Source organism: Lactuca sativa, chromosome 4 (assembly GCF_002870075.4).
Source record: "Lactuca sativa cultivar Salinas chromosome 4, Lsat_Salinas_v11, whole genome shotgun sequence".
Taxonomy (NCBI): domain Eukaryota; kingdom Viridiplantae; phylum Streptophyta; class Magnoliopsida; order Asterales; family Asteraceae; genus Lactuca; species Lactuca sativa.
In genome coordinates, this window is record NC_056626.2 from 334,416,527 (window position 1) to 334,442,809 (window position 26,283).

Consider the following 26,283-nt stretch of genomic DNA (forward strand, 5'->3'; position numbering starts at 1 on the left):
GTTCATCTTCTCTCCCAACCTCTCCACAACAATGGCGAATTCCTCATCAGTTCATGCTACTTCACACATCTTGTCGATTCGTCCCCAACAGAGTTTGATCATTGATCTTACTCCCCATGCATACCAGTCTTTCATGTTCCCGATAATCGAATGCCTGAAGTACTCACCGATTGCTACTGCTCTCACCAAAGTTGAAGCAGTTCCTATGGAGTTCCTATCACAGATTTTCGCCACCGCTCACTACGACAAGGTCGTCGATCGGATTTTCTTCGACGTATTCAATCACAAGGCGTCAATTTCAAAGCAGAGATTTTGCTCACTCCTAGGGTTTAAACCTGATTCATCTAGGGTTAACCCTGAAACCATTCCAATGGGTCATCTTTTCAACATGTTCTACAACATGGGGTATACCGAGGTGCTAACATCGGTCATGAAATTCAAGAAATCGTGCCTGCCTCCTCAGTGGAATGGGTTGTTTACCATGCTTTTCAAGGGGCTGTCTGAAAGAAGTGTTGGATCAGACGGGGCAAGTCGTCTTTTCATCTTGATTATGTACGGGATCTACAACGGTATCAATATGGACTACGGGTCGGTCCTTTGCCAACAACTCATTCAGAGCCTATCTTCTACATCTTGGCACTCCGAGATTTCTTATGCCCAATTTTAGACTCTTGTTACTAAATGGGTGATGGACAAGTACCACATCCCCATTGTTGCTGGTTGCCTAATGTCTTCGATTGGTACTTTCCATACCACGAAGATCATTGTTTCCGATGTCTCTAAATTTAAGTTCAACGGTTCAATTCCGGAAACGATCTATGGCGATGTTCCTGCCGACAGCCGGATTCTTAAAACATACAAGGAGTTTCGACGCTCTGGTCCGAGAGAGCTTACTCCTGAGATGCTCAAGTCCATCCATGAGGCTGACAAGCCTGCCCCAAGGGGAAAGAAGGCTGACGAGGGCAAAGAAAAACAGGTAGCAAAGGGAGTGAAAGGCCCATCTCCCAAGAAAAGAAAAACCACCAAGACTGTCCAATCCCCACCGCTGAAGAGGAGAAAAACCCAACTGAGGCGAAAGCTAATCATCGCTTCATCCTCAAGCGAATCTGAGGAAGAGAGTTCTGCTTCTGAAGGCTCTCCTCGTGGTAACACTCCACCACGATCCCCTACCCCTGAAGTTCACTTTCCCACTTCTCCAATCTCCTCTCCACCCTTCACTATTCCTATTTATATTCCCCCCATAACTTCCACCACTGAAATACCACCTACCTCCATCCCAATACCCCCTCCCATCTTTACCGAAGTAACCACCACCACAGCAGAAGTAAGAACCAACGTATCTGATACGGGGGTTCCTACTGAAGCACCCAAACCACCACCAACTACCGAACATACAACCCAACCAGAACCTACTACAACTACCGAGCCTCCATCTTCACCACCCCCCTCCTCTCTTATTCATCCAGCAGAGAGCGAAGAACCATTCCTCGGTGGGGAGGACATGACCTCTGATTTGGTCTATTATAGTCCGTATCAAGTTCAGAGTGATGACGATTACGATGCTCCTGTCACGAAGAGGCATCTCAAGGAGCTTAACAATAAAATTGATTCGCTCATCGCCTCCTCCTCTACAACTCAGTCTTCCATCTCTGAGGCTGCCATCCAGAACATTGTTGATGCTTTTTCCAAAGCTCATCAAGTCTCTCTGGACTCCGCCACTGCAGCCATTGATAACTCAACCAAAGCCTGTGAGGCTGCGACCGAAAAAGTCGATAAACTATTCACTGATGCTTCTTCTTTGTTGAAATCGTTATAGGAGAATGTTGAAGCCAAGACAAAGCTGGAACCCATTGTCAATCAGCTGGCTACATCAGTCACATCAGAGCTGAAGTCGTTCGCTTCTCTTCGTCAAACTCTATCAGACGACAACTCAGCTTTCAAGACCACCATTGAGGAGCGCCTCACCAAGCTTCAAGACGATCTCGCTGCTGAGAACTCCCTCATGGACACTCTTGCTAGGAAGACCACTGCTCTGAAGGTCAAGAGTATTCAACTCTCCAACTCACAAAAGGAGATTGACTATCTTCGATCTGAAAGAGAGGTGATTAAGTAGTGTGTTTCGGATGTCCACTCAGCTATCTCAAACATCCTTGAAGCACATGACCCGGTCCTTAATTATTCTGTAAGGCGTGACCTTGCAGAGAAGCTTGCTCCCGCACTCTCTCTACTGAGCAAGATATAAGGGCTCCTTGATTTCGTGTCCATTCCGAAACAAGGGGGAGAAAAAGAGAATGTGTCTCAACCGCCTCCTTCTTCAACAACAACTCACACAACCGAACCTCCTCTTACAGGCCAAGCCTCAGGTTCGGGTGTAAAAGAAAAGGGCAAGAAAATTGCTAAGGAGAGCGATGAAGATGATGATAAGGAGACCATTGTCGACCTTCTGAAGAAGCAAGGTCGTGATAAAGACGCTGACATCAGTGCTCGTGTGGCTAAAGAGGCTGAAGAAGCCAAAAGAAGACAGAAAGAAGCCCACGACCTAATCGAGAGCAGGAAAACTCTTTTTCCTCCTTGGACTCTTGAGAAGCTGATGAAAGAAGCCATCGAAACTCCCAGTATCTTGTGGCTAGAACCGGTGATCTCTTTAGATCGTTCTAACACTATCGACTCTCAGTTCGATATGCCACTGACCCGAAAGGCGTTTATTTTTCATGCCTTTGCCAACGTTGCTGAGTTCCCTCATCCTCATCCAAAGGTTGATCGGGACTTAGTCGAATTTTATCTGAAGGCCGCTCAACCTCAATACCAAACTTGGAGCGCTCAGAAAATCATCAATGTTCGGGTTCTAAATCCGTACAGGGAAGGAAACTTCACCAACGTTCGGTTCAAGATACTGAGGGGATCTGCCAAGACCGAACATGCCATCTCACTTGCAGATCTTCCCAACCTTAATCCCCATGACTGGATTATCTTGCACAACATCCGTCTTACAAACGAAGCAGAATATGGTCCGATCATTGACCACTTTAAGAGGATGCTTGTATGCTATGTCATGGAAGTTGCCCAGATGGACCAGGAGATAGCAAGCGTATTCAAGAAAAAGCCTACCATATCTCCTGTTGGCTCTGCCAGTGATCTTAACATGATGCATATGGGGAAGATTGATCCAAAGAGAAACTCTATCATGTTTACCAGAAGCGAAGGCCAGAAATGTCTTTTCGCTTTGGCAGACAAACATCTCTACACCACTGTATGTTTGGAACATGTCTTAGGGATCATCCATCGGTGCAAGCAAAACACAGCGGATGACAAGAAGTACTTTGACGATATGATACAATGGTACATTCGCTTCAGGCAGACAATCCTTGCCCTTATCTCACGTCTGTTTGATACAACGAAGAAGGTTCCCGCTGCTGGTCCAAGCAAAAAGAAACAATAGTCTCGCTCCAAATTGACGCAAAGGGGGAGATTGTTCGGTCGTGTTTAGTATTGCGTCTTTTGGGCTCGTTAGCTAGTCCAAGTTTTGTCTCCGGTATGGGCCTGTCCATCCGTGAGTTTTGTAGGGTTTAATATAAATAGATGCTTGCATGCATCTTAGAACGTAATGATAGTAACGATTAGAAAAGTATTATTCAGCATATTCTTCGTTCTTGTTTTGTAACCCTAATATCCTCTACAACGGAAGTTCTTTGTCGAGCTCTGCTGAGGATTGAGTATTCTAATCATTCGACTCATTCAGATCCATTCTTGTGTTTTTACTTCACTGTTTTTACGATTCATTATTTACCTGTTACAAAGATCTAATCGATCAAAGAGTTTTAATAACTCATCAAATATCTTAGAAAAAGCACTGATGTTTCATTTTTTTTACTGAATCAAATTTTGAATCACTTTTCGGACAACTTCACTGAATTTTCGCAAAAATGAAACGCCGATGTGTTTTTTTGATTTTTTTTGCAAATCATTTGTTTTTGCTGATTTTCCGAAAACCATAAAATGATACACTTCTTATCCTTCCTATCAAATATTTCCTTCTTACTGGATCTATATCCTCGCATGTTCGTTTTGATTTCCGATTCGAGGACGGAATCCTCTTATGGAGGGGAGGATTGCAACGACTTGAACCTTCCATTTCCATCACCAAGGTTAGTTTGTGTTATTTCTCCATGTTAACTTACCTCTTTGGTTGGTTAACGTTAACTTCTAGGGGCAAAAGGTGCAAGGAAATGATACTTGATCATATATATGAGTCATGGAGTCATTTCGTCAAACTTTAGAGGCCTAGATTGATAGTCATCTAGTATTTAACGAGGATGTACCCTAAATGTTGGAATCACTTAATTTTTCACCTATTAAACCCTAAGTTGTAGCCTCCAATTCCCTTTAAAGTGATTTCATAAGTTTAGTTTCCATTCTTGAAGTTTTAGTGAAGATCCAAGAAGGTGGCGTAGTGTTTTTGGTGCTTTTCGAGTAAGGATTCTTCTTGTATTGATCAAATCTACCTTCTTCCTTCTTTCTCCTAAAAATTCACTATATCTCAAAGAGGTATAAATCACTTTCTTACCACCCATATCTATTTTTATGTCCTTTTCTTCATCCTTGATGTATTTGGTGATGATTGTCAAATGTTTGAAATCTGGATAGATTCGTCGACCTGTGTTATGGGGGCTGTAGATGCCTTTTTGTTCCGAATTAGAGAAAATCACCAAAAGAACAAAATTTGGGAAATTCAGTCTAGTTTTATGAATGTCCAATAACATCCTATTTGGAGTTGTAGATTATTTTTTATGATCAAAACACTGAATAGTGGTCGGGTTATAAAATTTCAAAATATGAAGCTTAGACTTTCTTTTATGTTTTGATTGCTTGTTTCCAATTAGGATTTTATGAAACCATTTAGGGTACTTAGTGGTCTATTGGAGAGTGTATTTTCTAGTTCATTTCTTCCCATAACTTAGATTTAAGGTGAGTTAATTCTTGTGGCTTACTAAGTACATGATTTGGATGCTTATATGTTTTGCTACAAATTCATAACATTGGCTTGTGTGTGAGATGTTATAATATAAATTTTTGATGATTCTTACTTCTAAAAATATAGCATATGGTAGTACGAAATATTTTAGGAGAACTTTATATGCTAGATATAATAAAATGATGAATTTATGCATGAAAAGAATGCTAGGGTCATGCTAGTGGTGATGATTTGAGTTTGTGATTGAAATGTGATATATGCATTTTAAGGTTCTATTTTCACATGATAATATGAAACTAGTGAAACGCATGCTAGTAGGTACATTGTTAAAATGAATATTCCAATACACACTCAAGTGTGAATTCATGTGGTGAATTTGTAAATATGTATTGCTTAATAATTGGTGAGTTTTATCATGTTTATACTGTTTGATGAGTTATGTCATGCTAAAATACTATTTGGTGAGTGATGACCTGATAAATGTTAATTGGTGAGTTTTTTCTATTTAAAATGTTTAATGGTGAGATTGTTAAATTGTAATGATAAAAACGGTGAGGTAAAATTGTTACATGTATAACTCATAGGTGAGACTTAATAATAAACTAAAATAATGGGATATACATTCAATGGGTAATAGCCTTAATTTGGATTCATACGTTGTATGGACATTTTGGCGAGTCAGAGAGCTGCAGCCACAATCGGGTCCAATGGTTTTCTAGGTGATCATTCAGACACATTGTCCCATTGTGCGCGCCTAGAGTGATGTTGGTGATCTTAGATATCATGTACAAACGTCACGTTTGGGTGGGAGGTATGTTTGTGGTAATGCTAGAAGTTAACTTATATAAAGATAAAATAAGAAACAAATATTTGGTAGGACGGGTAAGAATTGCACAATATGCATATTTTTTAGTTAATCAACGAAATTAATCATTAGATGATATAAAAGTAACATAATTCATAAAAAAAATCTCGAAAAAAGCACTTAATTCATTTTTTCTACTGAATCAACTTTCGATTCACTTTTCGAACAACTATGGTGAATCATAGCAAAAATGAAGCATCGATGTGTTTATTTATTATTTTTTTATGAAACTCATATTATATTTATATTATTATTTAAAGATTTATTTTATTGATTCGCCGAAAATTATAAAATGATACACTTTTTACATTTCCTCCCAAATATTTCTTTCTTATTGGATTTATATATATATATATATATATATATATATATATATATATATATATATATATATATATATATAATATATAATATATATATATATATATATATATATATATATATATATATATATATATATATATATATGGTTAGGTTCATGTGAGACGGTCTAATTTTGTAAGACTGTGAGACCATTTTTTTCTATTGAAATATTCTAATATTTTAGTGTTTATAAAAATTAAATGTGTAATATTCTAATATTTTGAAAAAATAACTTTAACATATTTTACATTGAAATATTCTAAAACATATAATGTTAGAATACGTTGCATATTCTGTTTTTCGGAATAACAAAATATTAGAATATTTTACTAAAAAAATTTAATCTCACGGTCTCACAAATTATATTAGTCTCAAATGAACTCTTATATATATATATATATATATATATATATATATATATATATATATATATATATATATATATATATATATATATATATGCATTAATTAGTTTCATAAAATAACTAAAATGATTGATCCAAAATGAAGATTGTTAGAACATAATAAGATAACCATATATATATATATATATATATATATATATATATATATATATATATATATATATATATATATATATATATATATATATATATATATATATATATATATATATATATATATATATATATAGGATGAGGTTCAATAGAGAACCATAATTAACCAAAGAACCAATCTTTTTTTAACTTTTAGAACTTATTTTTTATAAAAAAAAAAACTAAAAATACAGAAATTCATAACTTTTTATCCTTTTTTCAATGATATAAAATTCGATTTTTTTTACGTCAAATTCACAATGTGAATTTTTGAAAATTTACAACGTGAATCCGAAAAATATTTTTTATATTCACAATGTTAATATATGAATTTAGATATTTTTAGATTTTTTTCGATAAAAAATAAGTTTTAGAAATTGAAAAAAAGATTTGGTTCCTTGAAAAACCAATAATTATGATTCACTATTGAATATATATATATATATATATATATATATATATATATATATATATAATTTTATTTAATATTTAATAAATTAATTTACACGTCAACTATATCTCTAGAATCGGTCTATTTTTGTTTATGTAGAACGATAGTCATAATGAAATAAGACTTGACATTAGGCCTGGCAATCGTGTCGTGTTCGGGTTGGCGTGTCGCGGGTTGGCGGGTTGGCGTGTCAAAATATGTCAACCCAAACACAACCCATTTAAATATACAGGTCACGGGTTGGCGGGTCACGGGTTAGCGGGTTTGGAACATAAACCCATATATGACCCACCAACCCATTTATTTAAACGGGTTCACAAGTTGGCGGGTTTGTGTGTCAGATTTGGGTTCATGGGTTTGAATTTTACATATTTAAGTCTTAAACATCCAAATGAAAATTAAAAACATTCATAGAAACATGTTACAAACTTAGCCTTATAGGTTACGACTTATGACATTAGACCATTCACCACGAGTCATAATATCAAAACAGTCAAATGGTCTATGAATAAATGGTATATTTTTATAATAGTTATTAGATATTAATACTTGATACATAAATACATTTAAAAATAAAATATTTTTTTTTATTAAGAATATAAACGGGTTGGCGGGTCAACCCGTTTATTTTTTGAAAAATCCATATATGACCCGTTTAATAAACTGGTTGACGGGTTGGCGGGTTAGCGGGTTGGCGGGTTGAAAAACTCAACCCAAACCCATTTATTTCGTATCGTGTCGCGGGTCGTGTCGCGTGTCGTGTCGAGAATTGCCAGCCCTACTTGACATACTATATATTGTCAAACAAAGCGTAACTATTTTCCCTGATAATATTTTGACTGAGGTATCAGAATATGTTTTTGGACATTCTGTTTTTGTGTTTTATTCTTTTCCATGTTCATTACGAATAATAATTGAAATGGTTACCTTGTTTTGTGCTTAAAGATGTCAACTTCGTTATTCCTTTGGTTAAATTATTAGGTATAAAACCTATGTATTATACCGGTTGATTTAAAAAAAATAAAATATTAAAATGTTAACAGAAAATATTTATTAATGTACAACTTTAAAATAAGAAAGAAACATATTTATTGCAATTGAATATCATATATATGATATTTAATATTTTACATATATAAATATATGACTTTAATTTTAAAAATTGAAACAAATCAAAAATTAACAAGTGGGTAATATTTATTTTAAAAATAACAGAAAATGACAATTGTGAAAACTCTTGAAAAATTGACATGTGGCAAAAAAAAAACCTTCATTTATTAAGGAATATATGAATAGGGTATGTGGTTTGGGATAATTTATGGGTTTTGTCACTAATTTATTTTTATTTTTTTTATTTCAGAAGATCCTTATTTTTTATTTTTGTTGAGCTTCTGGTCCTGTATAACTTAAAAATACTATTATGTCCTTATTAAGTTTTTTAAATTAATTTTATTATTTATGTTTTTTAACTTATTACTGTATATTTATGAATAATCAAATACTCATGCTTCTATTTCCTGACTTGCGTCTCCTATTTATGCCACCAGAGTATACTATCACAAACTATACCGCCACCAGATTAAACCCAACCCACCACCACCTGCTCCTCCTCCCTACTAAAATAACAACTATCCACCGTCAACCATCGGAACCATGGTTGGATTCATGGAAACAAATCTAAAATCAAGAGCAAACGTGATGAGTCAAAATAAAATACAAACCGGATAATCAAAATCAAAACTTGTAATCAACCTAGATTAAACCAAAATCAAGAACAATCATGAAACCTATTAACAGAAAATCATGAAAACCATTTCTACAAAATCATGGTGGTGGTTCCGATGAAATAAGGGGAAATGAGAAGTTGGAACCATAGGAAGGGAGAAGTTGGAACCATAATTTACATTTGATGATGATTACAGAGATACCATATCGATTTGACAAACAAGAACCTTAAAATTGTGAAATCAATTTTACAAAACCACTTCACCGGAGCAGAGTTTCACCAGCCTTAAGTTATCACTGGCGTCGTATGTGTTTCATATAGTGCATGCCGACAATATCACAAATATCAATAAGGTTTTGTGGTTATAAATGGGTGTTTATTGGAGAAGAAGATGCTAGTTAAGATGTCGTCATTGACGACGAAGATCTACGACAGTCTCCGATGGACTTGCTCTAAGCAGCCTATGTAACCGATGACGATACCTTTTCTAGAACACTTTCTGATAAAATCGATGATGACGTCATGAAATCAGATGAAATCAACCTAATGGTTTTGTCCGGCATTGATGTTCGTCGGACGTAGACACATTGATGGGTTGTGTCGTTTCTGGAGTCGAGGTAGATCTAGGACATTGATATAGTGATGGTTAGGTACTTGGGTCGACATGAGAGAAATAGTGGCAATGGTGGTGGCGTCCGACAGTTGACAGATGACGGTTGAAATTGAAGAAGGAGAAGTGTAGGCGACAGTGAAGAAATGGGTAAAAGGGATAAGTTTCACCATTGAAATGAGGTAGCAGATGAATAGGTGAGCATCCTATGAGAAAGATGAAAGGGTTGGTCGAAATCTATTAAATATATTTTTTATAATTTTTTTAATAAGTTAATAAAAAACAAAATAATTGAAAAAGAAGTTAGCAAGGGCAATGTTATGTAGGGACTAGAGGCGCAACAAAAATAAACAATAAAGACTTTTCAAGTTCAAAATATAAGTTAGGAACAAACATGTAAATTATCTAAGATCATAGGGACCATTTGTATAATTTACTCTATTTCTTTTTTGACTTGGCGTTGTTATCTTTTGAGAGTTTCTATTCCTTCCTTTCATTTATAAAATCTTCTTTTCAGATTTTCTTGCATGATGGAAATATCCGGCTTTAAGAAGTGGTTGAATTTTTCCTTATGCTACCAACATGAGAACGGACATCCAAGATATAGCACTTATTCACCAAATTCGTATGGTCGATCCATGATGCTTGACGTATTTTCTCTCAAGTACATTGAACTAGAAACGACCAATCTACAATTGAATTTTAATCATGTCGAAATTTCTTGATCCGTTAATAACATGATATATACTTAATCGAATAAAAACATCAGATGAAGAAGTCGTGGGGCAATGACAAGTGGAGAGATGATATTGGAATATTTTTCATAATGATAAGGCATTTATGGCTGGGGCTTCTCCATCTTACTGTTCTTTCCCAGGCTTCTGCTCCCACTTATTTTGCATTATTCTATTCTTATATGGACTTGATATTCCTGAAGTGACAAAAGTAGAATTTTCTTAGAAGACCAATTAAAGAAAAAGGTCTTTAAACAGTCACCAGCAACATATCAAGCTACGTTTAAATCACGTAAATGTCAATCACGTCACTATTGTTCCTACCATGTTCTAGTATGGTCGACATTCTATATGCCCATTGTATGCTTTTTCTAAATTACGAAAACTGCTCTAGGTACAGGATGACAAAGAAAGTTTAGTTGGAGTTGCTTCATACACGGAATGTAGACATAAGTTATGGGTTGAACCCAAGAAACCGAAAAACCGTCCAAACCGACCTTGGAATCCGAGAAACCGATCCTATTGGGTTCTGAAAACCAGAAACCGGCCACTTATGGGTTGGGTTGGGTTTGGGTCCAAAACCGACCCAAACCGACCCATGCACAGCCCTAGACATAACTGGTATTATATATGCCGTAATCTATTTGTGGTTATATAGTGGTGTTTGATTAAAGAAAGGTTTATCATTGTTTTCTAAAAACTAATTTTTGAGAGTGTTTTAAAATTGTCAAGTCATCCGTTTTATGTTTTAAAAGGATAGTTAACTAATGTTTTCTATATTGTTATGTGCTATCTTATGTTGAATATATCTTACACTCTTATAAGTTTTACACTTTTGATTAATATTTTAAATTTTATTAACAATTTAGACCGATTTTTTTTTTTTCGAATTCAATCAAAATTTAGTTTTTTTTAGACAACTTTTTAATACCTTTTTATAATATTTTTCAACTTTTTTTCCAACTTTTTTAAACAAAAAATCTTTTACAATATTTTCTTGATTTTTTTTTCCAAGTTTTGTATTGCCTCATACACCGTACCAATTTTTCTTGATAATTGTGTGTCATTTGGATTTGATAAAAATAACAAATATGACTTAAGATTAATGGAAATAATAGAACAAAAGACAAAACATCAAAAAATAATAATAACGGTAAAATGGTTATTTGTATGTGTTTAACAATAATTTTTTTTAACATACTTATAGACCAAGGAACATTGGTGCAAATTATAGAAACCACAATATACAACCTATTAACTTCTAAAAAGTTGGACTAAACGTGTTAATCTGACCAAATCATACAAACTATTTCCATAAATTATTTCTACTTAATTGTAATAATGTTTAAACCAGAGTGATCATACATCCTTACCCCTTCAAATCAAAATGCAATAGAAACATGTCATTTTGTTATGTTTAGAAATTCAAATCTTCTTCTTTTCCTTAACATTTTTATGATAAAAATTTAATATCATACTATCTTTTGTTCCAATATATATATGAAAAAAATCTAGTTTTTAAGCAAAATTCTAAGTTATGTTACATGGTAATTCAAATATTTGAATTTTCTTTTTTGTATTATATATATATATATATATATATATATATATATATATATATATATATATATATATATATATATATATATATATATATATATATATATATATATATATATAAAATAAAAAATTGCAATCTTAAAAAGTAACAATTCATTTTACACATCAATATCAGATGGAATCTTTTTCAAACAAGATGGTATTAAATTGTATTATTTTAAGAGACATGAGAGTTTTTCCCTATAAATAGGGACATCTTGTGGGTTTTCTATTCATCAAAAATGAACTTATCCCTTCCTTTTTCTCCCATGAAAAGTAGAGAGCGAAAGAGTGTTGATAGTATCCTCTCGGCAAGAGATAAAGAGCATAGATAGGAATGAGTCATTTAATATCAATTATGTTGTATATTCCCGGTGCATAACTCTTATTCTTTATATATTTTGCTTTCATGCATCCTCTAATTCTCTTCTTTTATTAGGTTTTTACTCTTACATCTTATTAGTATCGTATTACTAAAACTCATGATATGTTTAATGGTTAAAACATGTCCCTTTGACGAGATCATTTTTTATACATTAGTTGATAGTATTATGGTATCTCATGAGCAAACAAGAATGTACCAATTAATGCAACTATCTCAAGTGGATGCATGAAATTGATCAAGAGAGGGGAATGACGGATGTTGACAGAAGATAGAGAGCACAAAGAGGGCATGAAGTGAACAAATATATTACACATCACTTCTTTGTGCTCTTTATACTTCTGTCATTATCCTAAATATTCTTGTCTCTTAATTTTTCTATTATATCGTTAACAATGCATATGATTTGTGTTTGAGTTTTTGTAGCATAAATATGAAGTAATTATTCTTTATTATTGCTTTCATGCATCCTCTAATCCTTACCTTTTTATTATTATTTTCAAGTTTATCGATCTCATTCTAACCTTACTAGCTAAATGAACTCTTCTAATCAAGGTTTTTTTACTATACTTAGCAACATTAGGCTATCTCATGAGCACACAACAATGTACATATACACTAGAGATGAGAATGTCCTGGATGTTGACAGAAGATAGAGAGCACAGAGAGGACATGAAGCGCACAAATACGTAGCACATCACTTCTTTGTGCTCTTTATACTTCTGTCATTATCCTAAATATTCTCATCTCTTAATACTTTTATATTATATCGTTTACAATGCATATGATTCATGTTGAAGTTTTTGTAGCACAAATACGAAGTTACAAACTTACTACACTTTCTTATCGCTTTCATGCATCCTCTAATCCTTAATTACCTTTTCTTTGATTATTTACAAGTTTTTTTTCTTTACAATAGTTAGCAGCATTAGGGTATCTCATGAGCACACAATAACGCACAAATACACTAAATAAGAGAAGGTATTCCGTAGATGTTGACAGAAGATAGAGAGCACAGAGAGGACATGAAGTGGATAGATACATAACACATCACTTCTTTGTGCTCTTTATGCTTCTGTCATTATCCTAAATGGTTTCCTCTCATGTAATATTTTTATATTAGTTTCTACCACAAATATGAAATCATAATTCATGAATTTTGTCATTAAAAGATTTTATAAACTTTGATAAAATTTTGTTATCCAGATATTTACAAATTGATTTTTATAGAAAACTATAGCCATGCTTAACTTCATCTTATCACTTTAACCATTTCATGATTTTGTCACTATATTTCAGACATAAGTAAACTTCACAATACCATATTGGTGCTCATAAAGAATAGTTTGTATGATCAAGTAGCTACTTTGTATAATCAAAGACGAGCACTAAACCAGAGACTGAATTGCACCTGTTCTTCAAATATTCCATAATTGGTGGCGAGAAGGCCCTCTTAAGCCTACTTCTTTGGATACGTTGTGGATGTTAATGTTGTCCCGTTGATGGAAAAAAGGATCACAGAATCTCTCAAATTGGTTCTTCTTGCTGTAGTAAAAAAAAAAACAATCATGTATGCATTATCTTGGCTGGCGAGGTTAAGGCTAAAGCTTTTAAATTTTTTAGTGGGCTAAAACTAAAGGAAAGAAAGGTACATTGCTGGATTGGTTTAATTGGTGACAAAACCCTAAACGATAATGTAATGTCTCAATAGATTGTAACTCTAGCTCCTCGCTAGTTATACTTTCAATAAACTTCTTCTTGTTGTCCAAAAAATAGCTACTTTTCTATTATTGTTTTAATAAATTTCAAGGTTTACCTGTTTGTTTGAGTGGTTGGGGATAAACCAAGAGCATTCCTGGGGTCAATATGAAGATGATGGCTCATATTCGCATTTACATATTTATAAATGTGGATGTAACACGATGGTATAAACAATTTTGTGATTGTAACAAGAGTTTCACATAATGGTATATATATATATATATATATATATATATATATATATATATATATATATATATATATATATATATATATATATATATATTGAGATATACACCAATAGGAATGATCAAATTCCTTTAAATGGGTTATTTCAAATAGTTAGCGTGAATATATAGAGTTCGTAAGTTCATATACCTTCATCTTATTGATTCATATGTTTGAGAAAATCTTCATTCTAGTTCACTTGTAGATAGAAAACTCGATAGATGTAACACCCTAATATTTTCAAACTTTTTCAAACTTTAAAATGCTATGGTTCTAAAAACATTTCGGTGTTAACCCATATTTAACAAAAGCAGTCCCACAAAACAACTAGTGTGATTTCAAGAACTAAAGCCTCATTTATATAGTGTGGTGGATTAGGGTTACATCCATGTAAACCCTAATACCCATGTCTTTTCATTTCCATGAGATCCATGGGTTAAAGCTCCCTGGAGTATCCATGGACTTTCCATGCAAGCCTAACCCATTCCAAATAAGCATTAGCCCACACTATATAAATACAAGAGCCCATATTTAATTAGTCATACTTTTGATCTCTAAATTAATTCTAGATTAATTATAGATAATTAAATAATATCATTTTATATTAATATATTAGAAATTATAATATATTAATAAATAATAACATATACTATTCTCAAAAGATTATCCATAAATTGTTCGGGTGAAGTACAACCCAAATGGACCATGCCGGGTCGGGTCAAGTATATACCAAATATAGTTATGGACTTAGACACTATATCCAACAGTACCAAGTTAAATCCCTCTTCATGCAGGGCCACAAATAATCAGGATGAAGATCTCTATACATCTTCGTTTCCCCGGGACGGATGCAAAATCGGGATTTGTGTGCCTCCTCCATCAGGACTTGGCACACACCGCCCGAGTACGGAACCCACACTCTGCGATGGAGTTCCAATAAACCGTGGCTATCATAGTCGAAGGAAGAAATTTGACCCAAGATACGCTCACTCTTCCGATGCTCCTCCTTCATAGCCTCCTGCTAAGCCTCCCGAATTCGCTCCAAAAGCGGAGTCACTACCATCATCCTCAGGCAGATGTCTCTGATCGGGGCCGCAGATGCCTTGCGGCTAAATGCATCGGCTACAACATTGGTCTTCCCCGGGTGGTAGAGGATCTCACAATCTTAATCCTTCACCACGTCCAACCATCGTCGTTGTCTCATGTTCAGATTTGGCTGGTCTATCAAGTACCTCAATCTCTTGTGATCCGTGTAAATGGAACAACGGACCCCATAGAGGTAGTGTCGCCAAATACTGAGGGCAAAGACAACTGCCCCTAACTCCAAGTTGTGCATCGGATAGTTCGCCTCGTGAGGCTTCAACAGCCTTGAGGCCTAAGTGATGACATGCTCTCTCTGCATCAATATTGCACCCAAACCCAAGATGGATGCGTCACAGTATACTAAAAAATCCTCAACGCCCTCTAACAAATTGAATATTGGTGCCTCGCACAATCTCTGCCTCAAAGTCTCGAAGGCCGCCTGCTAAACCGAGGAAGCTCTGAATCTCTGATGCAGACCTTGGAACCTCCCATCTCATCTCGGCCTCCACCTTGGCCGGATCGACCAGAATACTGTTCTGGTTGACGAGATGCCCTAGAAACTACATCGCGCGCAACCAAACATCGCACTTAGAGAACTTTGTGAAGAGTCTCTCTCTCCTCAAAGACTTCATCACCTCCATCAGGTGCTCCTTGTGTTGCTCCTGCGTCTTGGAATAAACCAAGATATCATCAATGAAGACTATCACAGACCGATCCAACATCGGTCTGCATACGCGGTTTATGAGGTCCATGAACGATGTAGGAGCATTGGAGAGCCCAAATGCCATCACCACGAACTCATAGTGGCTATAGCGAGTCCGAAAACAAATCTTTTGTACATCCTTATCTCTGACCCTCATTTGATGATAGCCTGAATGGAGATCGATCTTGGAAAACCAAGATGCACCCTGAAGCAGGTAAAATAAGCATTAATCCTCGGGAGGAGGTACCGGTTCTTCATTGTTACCTTATTCAACTCCCGGTAGTCTATCCACATCCGGTAAGACCCATCCTTCTTCTTCACAAACAGAATCGGGGCTCCCTAAGGGGAACTGCTCCATCTGATAAATCCTTTGTTTAATAGCTCCTACAGTTGTGTACACAACTCCTGCATCTCGAGAGGAGCCAACCGATACGGAGCCTTGGTTATCGAAGCCGCACCTAGAACTAGGTCAATCCTGAACTCCACCTGCCTCTCCATAGGTACTCCAGGAAAGTCCTCCGGGAACACGTCTGGATACTCCCGTACAACTGGCACATCGCTCACAGTCGCCTTACCCTGTTCCTGGGTATCCATCACGTAGGCGACAAAGCCTGCACATCCCTAATGAAGGTAGCGTTGGGCTCTCGTTGCGGAACACATGGCCAGTCCACGTTGCGGTCTCTCACCCTGAATTACTAGCTCTCCCCCACTTGGAGTTCTGACCCGATCCAACTACTGCTCACAGTCAATCACCGCCCCATTAGGCTCAACCAGTCCATGCCTATGATAATCTTGTTCCTACGCAACGGAATGGTAACCAAATGCGTGAGGTAATGCTCGGCATACATCCTCAGGACACAATCTCTATAAATGTTTGATGCCCGGATGGACCGGTCGTCCGCAATCTCGACCTCTAAAGGACAATCCATCATGCCCGTAGACTCGGCAAATCTCTTACTGTGTGCAAGCGAAACGAAAGATCGGTTAACTCCCGAGTCAAATAACACCAACATTGCACTACCGTTCACATGGAACGATCCTAAAATAGAAAACATGAAACATAAATATCAAAACTGAAACATAATAAAAGATAGGGAGAAGAAACATACATGTCATCACATCTGGTGTGACACGCGCCTCCTTGGCGGTCAGTTGGAAGGCTTGGCTCCTCACCACAGGAGCATCTGTCTTTCCCTGTCGGTCGTCTATAATCCGCAGGGTCACTGGATCTAGCACCTCTATTGGCGCTCCTGATACCAATCTTGGGCAGTTGGCCTTTTTATGGCCTCGTTGGTTGCAATGAAAATAAAGCATGTCTGATGTCTGAATAGCGGGGATAGGGGCAGTATAATCCATGCTAAAGTGCCCAGTCTTGCCGCACCTGTAGCAGCCTGATCCCCCTGCCTTGCAACCTCCCTCATGCATCTTGCCACATTTCCCACAGCGGCCTCGACCCTGCTCGCCCATCGACCTTGAGTCAAATCCCTTGGGTTTATTAGCCGAAACCCCAATCGTCTACCCAGCCTCCTCCTTCCTCTTTCAAAGGTGCTCTATATCAATCTCCCTCTCTCGTGCCCTGGCTATCATATCATCCAAGTTCGGGCATGCCAAATAACTGACATACTTCTGAATGTCAGCTCTCAACATATCATGATACCAGGTTTTCTTCATCTCATCATCACCCGCGTACTAAGGCACCAATAAGGCCCTTTCCCTAAACTTGGCGGTAATCTCTGCTACTGTCTCTGTAGTCTATCTCATATCTAAGAACTTTCTAGCTAACTGTTGAATCTCCATAACTAGTGCAAACTCAGCCTAGAATCTAGTCACAAAGTCCAACAGGTCATAGCCTCAATGGCTAGGGCTCCTTACGTATCACTAACTGCCTCCCACCAGTCTCTAGCCCGCTCCCTTAAACACCTAGCAGCAAACCTGACCTTTGACCCCTCAGGGCAGAAGCTCTTCATCTATGCAGACTCCATGTCCGTAATCCATCCCCTAGCTACAATACGATATTTCACCCTATAGAAGTCTGGTGCACCATATCCCCCAAAATCCTTAATGTAGAGCATGCGAGTCCCTGACTGGCCAGGCGCCATGTCACTCCTAAATGCCCTAAGGCGGTTCTCCATCATCTCAATGATACCCTCCTTGATTAACCCGAAAATCATTGGTATCGCCTCAAGGATGCCTCTCGTAATCTCGAATGCAATGAACTTGCACAATTCATCATCAATCGGCTTGGAACTCATAACCAAACCTGACCTGGACCCTGAACCTCCTGCTCCGTGACGTGTTAACACCATTCTAAAAAAAACACACAATCGTCAGGGTCATACATAACATCGAAAGGTTTCACACTATGCCACTCGTAATATGTAACTTAACGCATTCATTTACTAGTTAATAAAAGATAACTAGAATCCTAAAAGAACAAAGCAAATAGCGTTCGAGCGTTGACTAACCACAACTAAGCATATTCTAATCAGGCCATCATATCACTGACTAATCAGTACTAGCATGCAGTTCAAATAGCACATACAGTAGGCATACAAGGCATCCTTCATAGATCTCTAGCCCTAATCTAGCATGCAGTTCACAATTTCATACTTCATATTATAACATAACATATGTGGTATCTTAGGGAAACTTACTTGAGCTCGGCCGATCGCACGCATCACACACCTTGTACTTTATTTAAAACCCTTAATATTTTGAAAAAAAAAATATTTTTCTTGTAAAAATCTTTCAACCCTTGATTTGAGTCCAGACACCCAAAAGGTGTGCCCGAATCTCTCAAACCAAGGCTCTGATACCAACTTGTAACATCCCAAAATTTAAGACCAAAAATTTTATTTTTAAATAAGTAATAAAGAAACTATTAGTATTAAAAACATTCATCGTGTCATCCCATAACAAAACCAAGATGTCAAATATCAAAACATCTCACAATAAAATATCATCAGGGTATATCTCCCACGAATCTCATGTGCAGAAATCATGGTGTGATGCGCTGCAATGATGTCGGCTCCGTGCCTTTCGAAGAAGAGGTACCTGAAACCAAAACTCAAAACGGTAAGCACAAATCTTAGTGAGTTCCCCCATCATACCACATACCATATAACTGATGGGTTTTGAGCATTCTAACACTCCTAAGGTGTGCATGCAACCCTAGAAACCTTGGATCTATGTTTTCTCTATTATACATGCAAACTTTCCTTTTTCCAAGGTTTCATCCTAACTAGCATACTATGAAGTATATGTAATACAAAATCTAGTAGAATGACATACCCTTTCTTGTAGCTTGATTACTTAAGCCTTTAAGAGCCTAGCACCCAAAGTGTGATGCCTCAAATTCTTCACACAACACCACCAAAAATTGGAAGAACTTGAGAGAAGTTTACTTGCACTCAAAATCGGCTAGCCCTCTTTCCTTTTACTTAAGTGCCGATTTTAGTAGCTATGGGGTCCTTTATATAGTGTGACACAACTAGGGTTACACCATGCAAACCCTAATGTTCATGACTTTCCACATTCCTCATGCTCCATGGGTTTTAACCTCCATGGAGTATCCATGGGTCACCACATGGGTTTAGCCCAACATAAAGGATTATGGATCATAAGCCCACTTTATAAGAATGAATGATTTACACAATCAATCCACATTTATTTAATTAGTCTCTTTTGATCACACAATTAATTCCAAATTAGTTATTGATCAATACTAATTAAATCATATGATTTCATATTAATATATTAGAACTTATAATATATTAATAAATCATAAATATGCTCTTCTCAAAAGTCCATCCATACAAATTGTTCTGGTGCCATGCAACCCAAATGGACCATGCTACTCTCCGGTCAAGTACATACCAATTATAGTTATGGGCTTAGACACTAAATCCAACAATAACAAATACATTGCCAAGCATATATGGGTGCTGCCCCCCCCCTTTTCGATCTATTTCAACCGGATAATGTCGAGCATATCTGGGTGATGGCCTCCACTTCGGTCTATTTTAACCGGATACTACCAAGCATATTTGGGTGCTGGCCTCCCCTTCGGTCTATTTCAACCGGATATTGGGTCTATTTCACTCTTAACCGCTACCATATAATATAGTAACAAGTAAGCACATAGAACACAACAGATAGTGGCAAGCCAGACAATTATTTGACATCCCCAAAATCATGGCCAGAAAAGACCGGTTTTGTTTATGCTTTGTTTAAAAATCAGAGTTACATTTTAAATGAAAGTGTTGCGGAATTTGGCCCAAAACAAAAATATGATAAAGATTTATCAAAAGCATTTCCATAGAAATGTATTTCATTAAAAGACTCAGGATGTCATGTTCGTACAAATCAAAAGCATAAACAGTACAATATAATCCTTACTACATTATTTCATATCTACAGGCCTATATCCGTAATCCCTCGTCCAAAACATCACACATATGCTCATGCGCCACTACCTGTAATACATAAAACTGAATGGGTCAGGCTTGGGAGCCTGGTGAGCACATAGGGTTTTCAACCCACAATAAATAAGTTTATTAATTTCATCGATCAACAATAACCCAATTACCCGTTCCCGTTATCCTCACTTTACGTCCCTAATCACCTATCATAAGGGACCTAGCCTAAGGATCATCATCGGGCCGGACACTACTGCTAAGGGGATTCCTCATCAATAAATGTCCTAAAGGCAACCATGTGGGGGATGGAGTACACCGGTGAACACATCGTTCACAAACACCTACAGGTTGCAAGCCTGCTAGTGTTCCACTGGACTGTCTAGAAGAGTCTGTGGTCGTCATACATACTCCGCTAGATGACAGAATCAACAACATCAACGTCGAGGCCTCTCATCATTTTATCACACATCACCTATTACATCTACCCATGTTTTACCCCAACATTTTCGTAGATATAAAATACATATACAGTTTAAATCATTGAAAACATGTATAACAATGTTCATCCGACATAGATAGCAAGTATTCAGATAATATGCACACATAGCACGTAATTTATATAAAATACTTCATATCTATCTGTAAGTTGAAAGTAACTATGCACTCACCAGATTAGGTGGTGACTCAGCACTCGGACAGCGTTTCGATACTCTCAAAACGATATTCCTTTGATAAAACCTAGTATCGATACCACTAGGGTTTAGTTTAACGATAACCGTGACAAATTAATTAGTCCGAGTATTATTAAGCGTTAATAATACTCGATATAACTCATAATAATAGCCCAAATAATTATTTTAAGGACCTAATAACATTCCTATAATTATTTGAAAGCTATATTAAAAATTGCGTAAGCGTAGCATACTTACAACGAATTTTATCGAAAACCGGGACTTAATTGGAGCAGCGTTTCGAAACCGAAAAACTCCTTTTTCTCGGGACTCCGGGAGCCTCGGGGCTTCCCTAGGGTGCTAAGGGGCTTAACTAGGGCTTACGGGAATTTATAGCACTTATAGAGAGAAAGCTTGTAGAGAGAGAAGTGATTTTGGTGTGAAAAATGAAGAAATCTTGGCCTCCTTTTATAGCCCTGCGAGGCCTCGGTACGCTGGGCGTACCTCGGACCTACGCGGGGCGTAGTCATCGAATAAGAGCGCCAGCGAGGGTCCAGCTGTCTAACACTCGGAGTAGATCAGGGCGAGGGTACGCGGGGCGTACAGACTTCGGACGCGGGGCGTAAGCGAAGGGCGACGTGTCAAGATCCGAAGCACGTTCCTTCATCAGCGATGGGTGGCCCAGATGCAGCCACGTCATCAATCTCGCAACAGACTTCGCATTTTCATACTTCAACTTCAAAAATTCGTAACTTTCGCGTACGACCTCCGTTTTTGACGTTCTTTATATCCACGCGAAGGTGAGAACATACTCTACAACTTTCGTTAAGACTTTGTTGGCTAATTTTGGCTCGATTTTAAATTTTATATTATTAACGGGCCGGGACACGATTGGTCCGTTAAATCCTCATAACTTCTTCATCCGACATCCGTTTTCGCCCATCTTTTTCTCGTTACACTACTCTCAACGAGATCTTCGATTCTCATTTAGGTCGTGTCGGCTAAAAACCGCTCGATCTAATATTCGAATTTCGGGCTGTACACTACTATTCCGAAACTTCGAAAAATCATAACTTTTTCATACGAAGTCAGATTTGGGCGTTCTTTTTATCGACGTTCTTAGTTTAACATATTCTACGAATTTCGTTTAGATTGCTGAGGCTAAATCTCGCTCTATCGTAAATTCACTATTCACGCTTCCTGGTATCGTGCCAGTTCTGTCGTGAAACTTCGACGGGTCATAACTTCTTCGTTATAACTCAGATTTCAGCGTTCCTTATATGCACGGAAACCTTGAGACATATTCTACAACTTTATGTAGAGATATCGGGATTATCTCACACTTTAATTTTGACGCTCATTTTTATTCTTTATTAATTATACATTTATAATTAAATAATAAACACATAAACACACATAATTCACATAATACTCAAATATTATTACTTCAAAAGAGTTACAAGAGTTGACATAGACTATTACATTGACAAAAATGCTTAGCCCTGAAAACCCGGGCGTTACAACTTATCACAAAGACAATCATCTCAAGTACAACAACTACTAATGGTCCGGCATTGGTGCCTTTGACACTCATATAGGGAGGTGACTCACCTCATAAATTAAATGCAGAATCTCACGGTACGAATCTTTAGCGGTAGCTTCGACGACTCCCTAAGCTATCATTACCACAATAACACTTAATCAGACACTAATAATCCTTCTTAGGGTAACATGATCATTTTACCCCTGATCTAATTTGGCCAATACCTAAGGCCCAACACCATAACATGAAAGGCCCAAATCTAAGTAGTCTTCCTAAACTCACAAGTGGCCCACCAATGGCCCAATTTTCTAAACTGGGCCCAACTCCTCAAATTGGCCTTATCAAAGCCCAACACACTCTTAGCCCAAAATACATCATTTCGGCCAATATGACCTAAAAGGGTGAAAACTATAAATCTTAATTCCAGGCATAGAGGCCTTACTCTATAGTGGTCCATGAGGCCCAACAATACATGCCTAAACTCCTAAGGCCCAAAAACCCATTTTTGCCACTCTGCATGCGTACGCACGGCATACCTGGCATGTACGCCCAGTATACGCTTGCCTTGACCAAAAGCGGGAAGTTGACCCAGTACGCGCAGCGTACCAAGGTACACACCCAATGTACTGACCAGCTTCCATAAGAATCCTTTTGTGACTTAATCCACTAAGTCCTAACGTCCAGAACATAAATCCAGGTCATTTAAGACATCCTAAACCATAAAGTTACAAACTTTATGTATTTGCATGCATGGATGGGGGTTAAAACAAGATTCATGTCCTTGAACAAACTTTGTGACCAACACACACTTGCATGGTTGTGGATTAACTATCAAGGTCCAAAATTTATGACTCTAAGTGCTTCCAAGAGCTCAAAAGGACAACTCTTATGGTCAGGAACTATCAAGACACAAGAAAACATAACAATGGAGTCAAAATAACCCATAAAACACCCCAACACTACATCTAAGCATACAATAGTCAAGTTTGAAGCTTGATACCTCAAATGAGTCAGAAATGGTGATAATCCCCTAGATCTACAAGCTTTCTTCAAGTCCTTGCTCATTCTTCAACTTCCTTCTCTTCCAAAACACCAAAACAACACCAAATGCTTTCAAATGGCTACCAAATCACAAGAACACACAACTAAGGATTGGGGTTTTCGTGAGAGTTGCTTAAAGGTGAGAGGGAGTCTGGATTAAGGGCATAAGGTTCTTTATATAGGGATCAAACCCTAAATTTTAGGGTTTTAGGGGCTGCATGCGTACGTTGCGCGTACCTCTTGGTACGCTGGGCGTACGCGCTTGGCATCTGCGTCTTTATCTCATGATTACGATGAGCGTACATGGCATGGTACTCCCCGCTTACGTCACTTCTCAACCCAATTTTGTTGTTATCATCATAGAAAATTTGAAGTTCGGACAAATTTTGCTGTAATTGGTGTTCGAAGTATTGGAGAACCAGTGACATAAATAACATTAACAAATTAATGTTGTGAATTGGATGATTCTACCCTTGGAGTGGAGGCAATGAGATAAATTAAGATCGAGTTTTGTTTTTAAGCATGGTAAAGGTTCTTAGTTTGAATTGAATTTCAAATTCGGTTTTGCATTAAATCTGTTCATGTCTATTTTGCTAAAGGTATTGATGTTAGAACTTTAAGAATAAATCATTAAAGCTAGCCAACATTCTTTAATTCGTCATCTTATGCTAAAATTCAAAATATGAAGATCACCATTAGAGAAACATAAGTGTTCAATGTTACATATGTGTTCAAATTAACTGATTAAGAAGCTAATTATGCATCCATTACCTCATTATTTTTATGCTGCTAGGTATTTGGCTCTTATTCAAGCAATGAACCATACCTTGTAAACGTTGACCTTGAAGATCTAAAATTCAAATCACACTTGGTATTCATCTTATAAATTTCCTATTTTTAAACATAAATTCTTTTTTGTTCACTGTTTGACCAAGTTATTTTGCTTTTTGACTTTTTAAAGTTTATAATTTAGTACAACTTAATTGTTCATTTCCACCGGATGTACAAGATGATGTCTAATTTCAACATATCAAGGAAAGTAATGTAGTGTTACTTTTAAATTGTTATCCCAATTTTGGCTTTTTAAGTGATTTTTATTCAGATGCTTCAATTAATGCATTTTTCATTGTTTTTGTAGGGTATCCTGCATTAGAAGGTGTGGAATTAGCTTCCATGCCTATTCGTATTTTCAGTTTGCTACTGATTTCATATGTGGCTGGCGTTGGTGATGTTCATTCAGTAGCAATTAAAGGGTTAAAAGCTAGATGGCATCAAATGTCAAGAAACTGGGGGCAGAATTGGTAATCCAACAGTTATCTTTTACTTGCATTCAATTAGCTTTCTTTTCAATAATTTTATTTTAACTGCTTCTTAGTTTATTTGTAGTTTGCAAATGTCTAAAATACCTAATGTACATATTGGTATTCTTATCATCTTGGCTTCACTAATAAATTGTTCAATAAAAGGAACATAAAAAAATTCCTTGATGTGATATATAGATTTTAAAGGGTTAAAACTACAATGCCAAATATATGGTAATTAAATTCTAGAAAATGAATTTACAATAGTATTTACAATACTATTTTAACAGAACCGAACCATTCCATTGGGTACATACCCAACATGTTATGTCATTAATGAAAACATATTTTTATTTTTAATGCACTAATACTTGTTTTGTTAATTTATGCATTAATTAACACATTTACTCCTCTAAGGTAACTATTTTGATGGTTAACTTTAAAATCAATAAATATCTTTTTAGTTTAAGTTTTAACAGAGGGCAAGTATATTGAATTTTGGAATGGTTTAACTGTAGGTAACATGGAAAAGGATGGAAAATCTAAAAACCCATTCATGTAACTAATTTCAAATTTTTTATCAACCGAATCATTGGAGTATGACACGAAACATCCTTAGTATGCTTTTGCTCTGTAATCATCATTTGTATACTTTTGCTATGTAATTCATGTCACTAAGCGTATTCCACATTTTTGCTATATAGCAACCTATGTAATGTCAACCATGGAATACTATCTACTGTGGCTAATTACTACCTTACCTGCACATACTTAATAATGAAACATACACCATTACAACCCATGCAAAGCATGGGCATCGGGCTACCTACACTAGTTAATAATTAATAAACAAATAAATAAGAAATAAATAAGAGCAAAATGGTCTTTTTATGTGTAGAGGGATTAAACGTGCAAGAAAAAACAAAGTGAGGAACGGTCCAGGTTAATTTTTGAAAATAAGACTAATTGTGAGTTTTGACGTATACACAAGTGACGACCAGTGTAATTTACCCTAAAATCATCGTTGAAAATGATAAAGTAAAACGATAACGTATCAATATTTTTAATTGATATGTTTGATGAAAAAAATAAACACACGACAAACATTTGATCCTTTGTGTCTATCTTCACATACAAAAAATATCGAGCCCCCAAACTAGTCGTCAATGTTTGCAGGTTTAATCGGCAATGGACCTTTCAAGCTCATAATATATGGCAAAAAAAACAAAAGAATCGAAATTGGAAGCATCGTATATCAAGAAAGTAGTCAAATAA

General features: G+C 36.4%; 1 protein-coding gene across 1 annotated transcript; it reads left to right on the forward strand.

Moving 5' to 3' along the window:
• The first annotated feature begins 901 nt into the window (after positions 1 to 901).
• Positions 902 to 25,012, forward strand: LOC128133696 (leucine-rich repeat extensin-like protein 2). The gene is made up of 2 exons (XM_052771216.1): positions 902 to 1,544; positions 24,846 to 25,012. The coding sequence occupies exons 1-2, from the start codon at positions 902 to 904 to the stop codon at positions 25,010 to 25,012; spliced, it is 810 nt and encodes a 269-aa protein (XP_052627176.1).
• Positions 25,013 to 26,283: the final 1,271 nt, after the last annotated feature.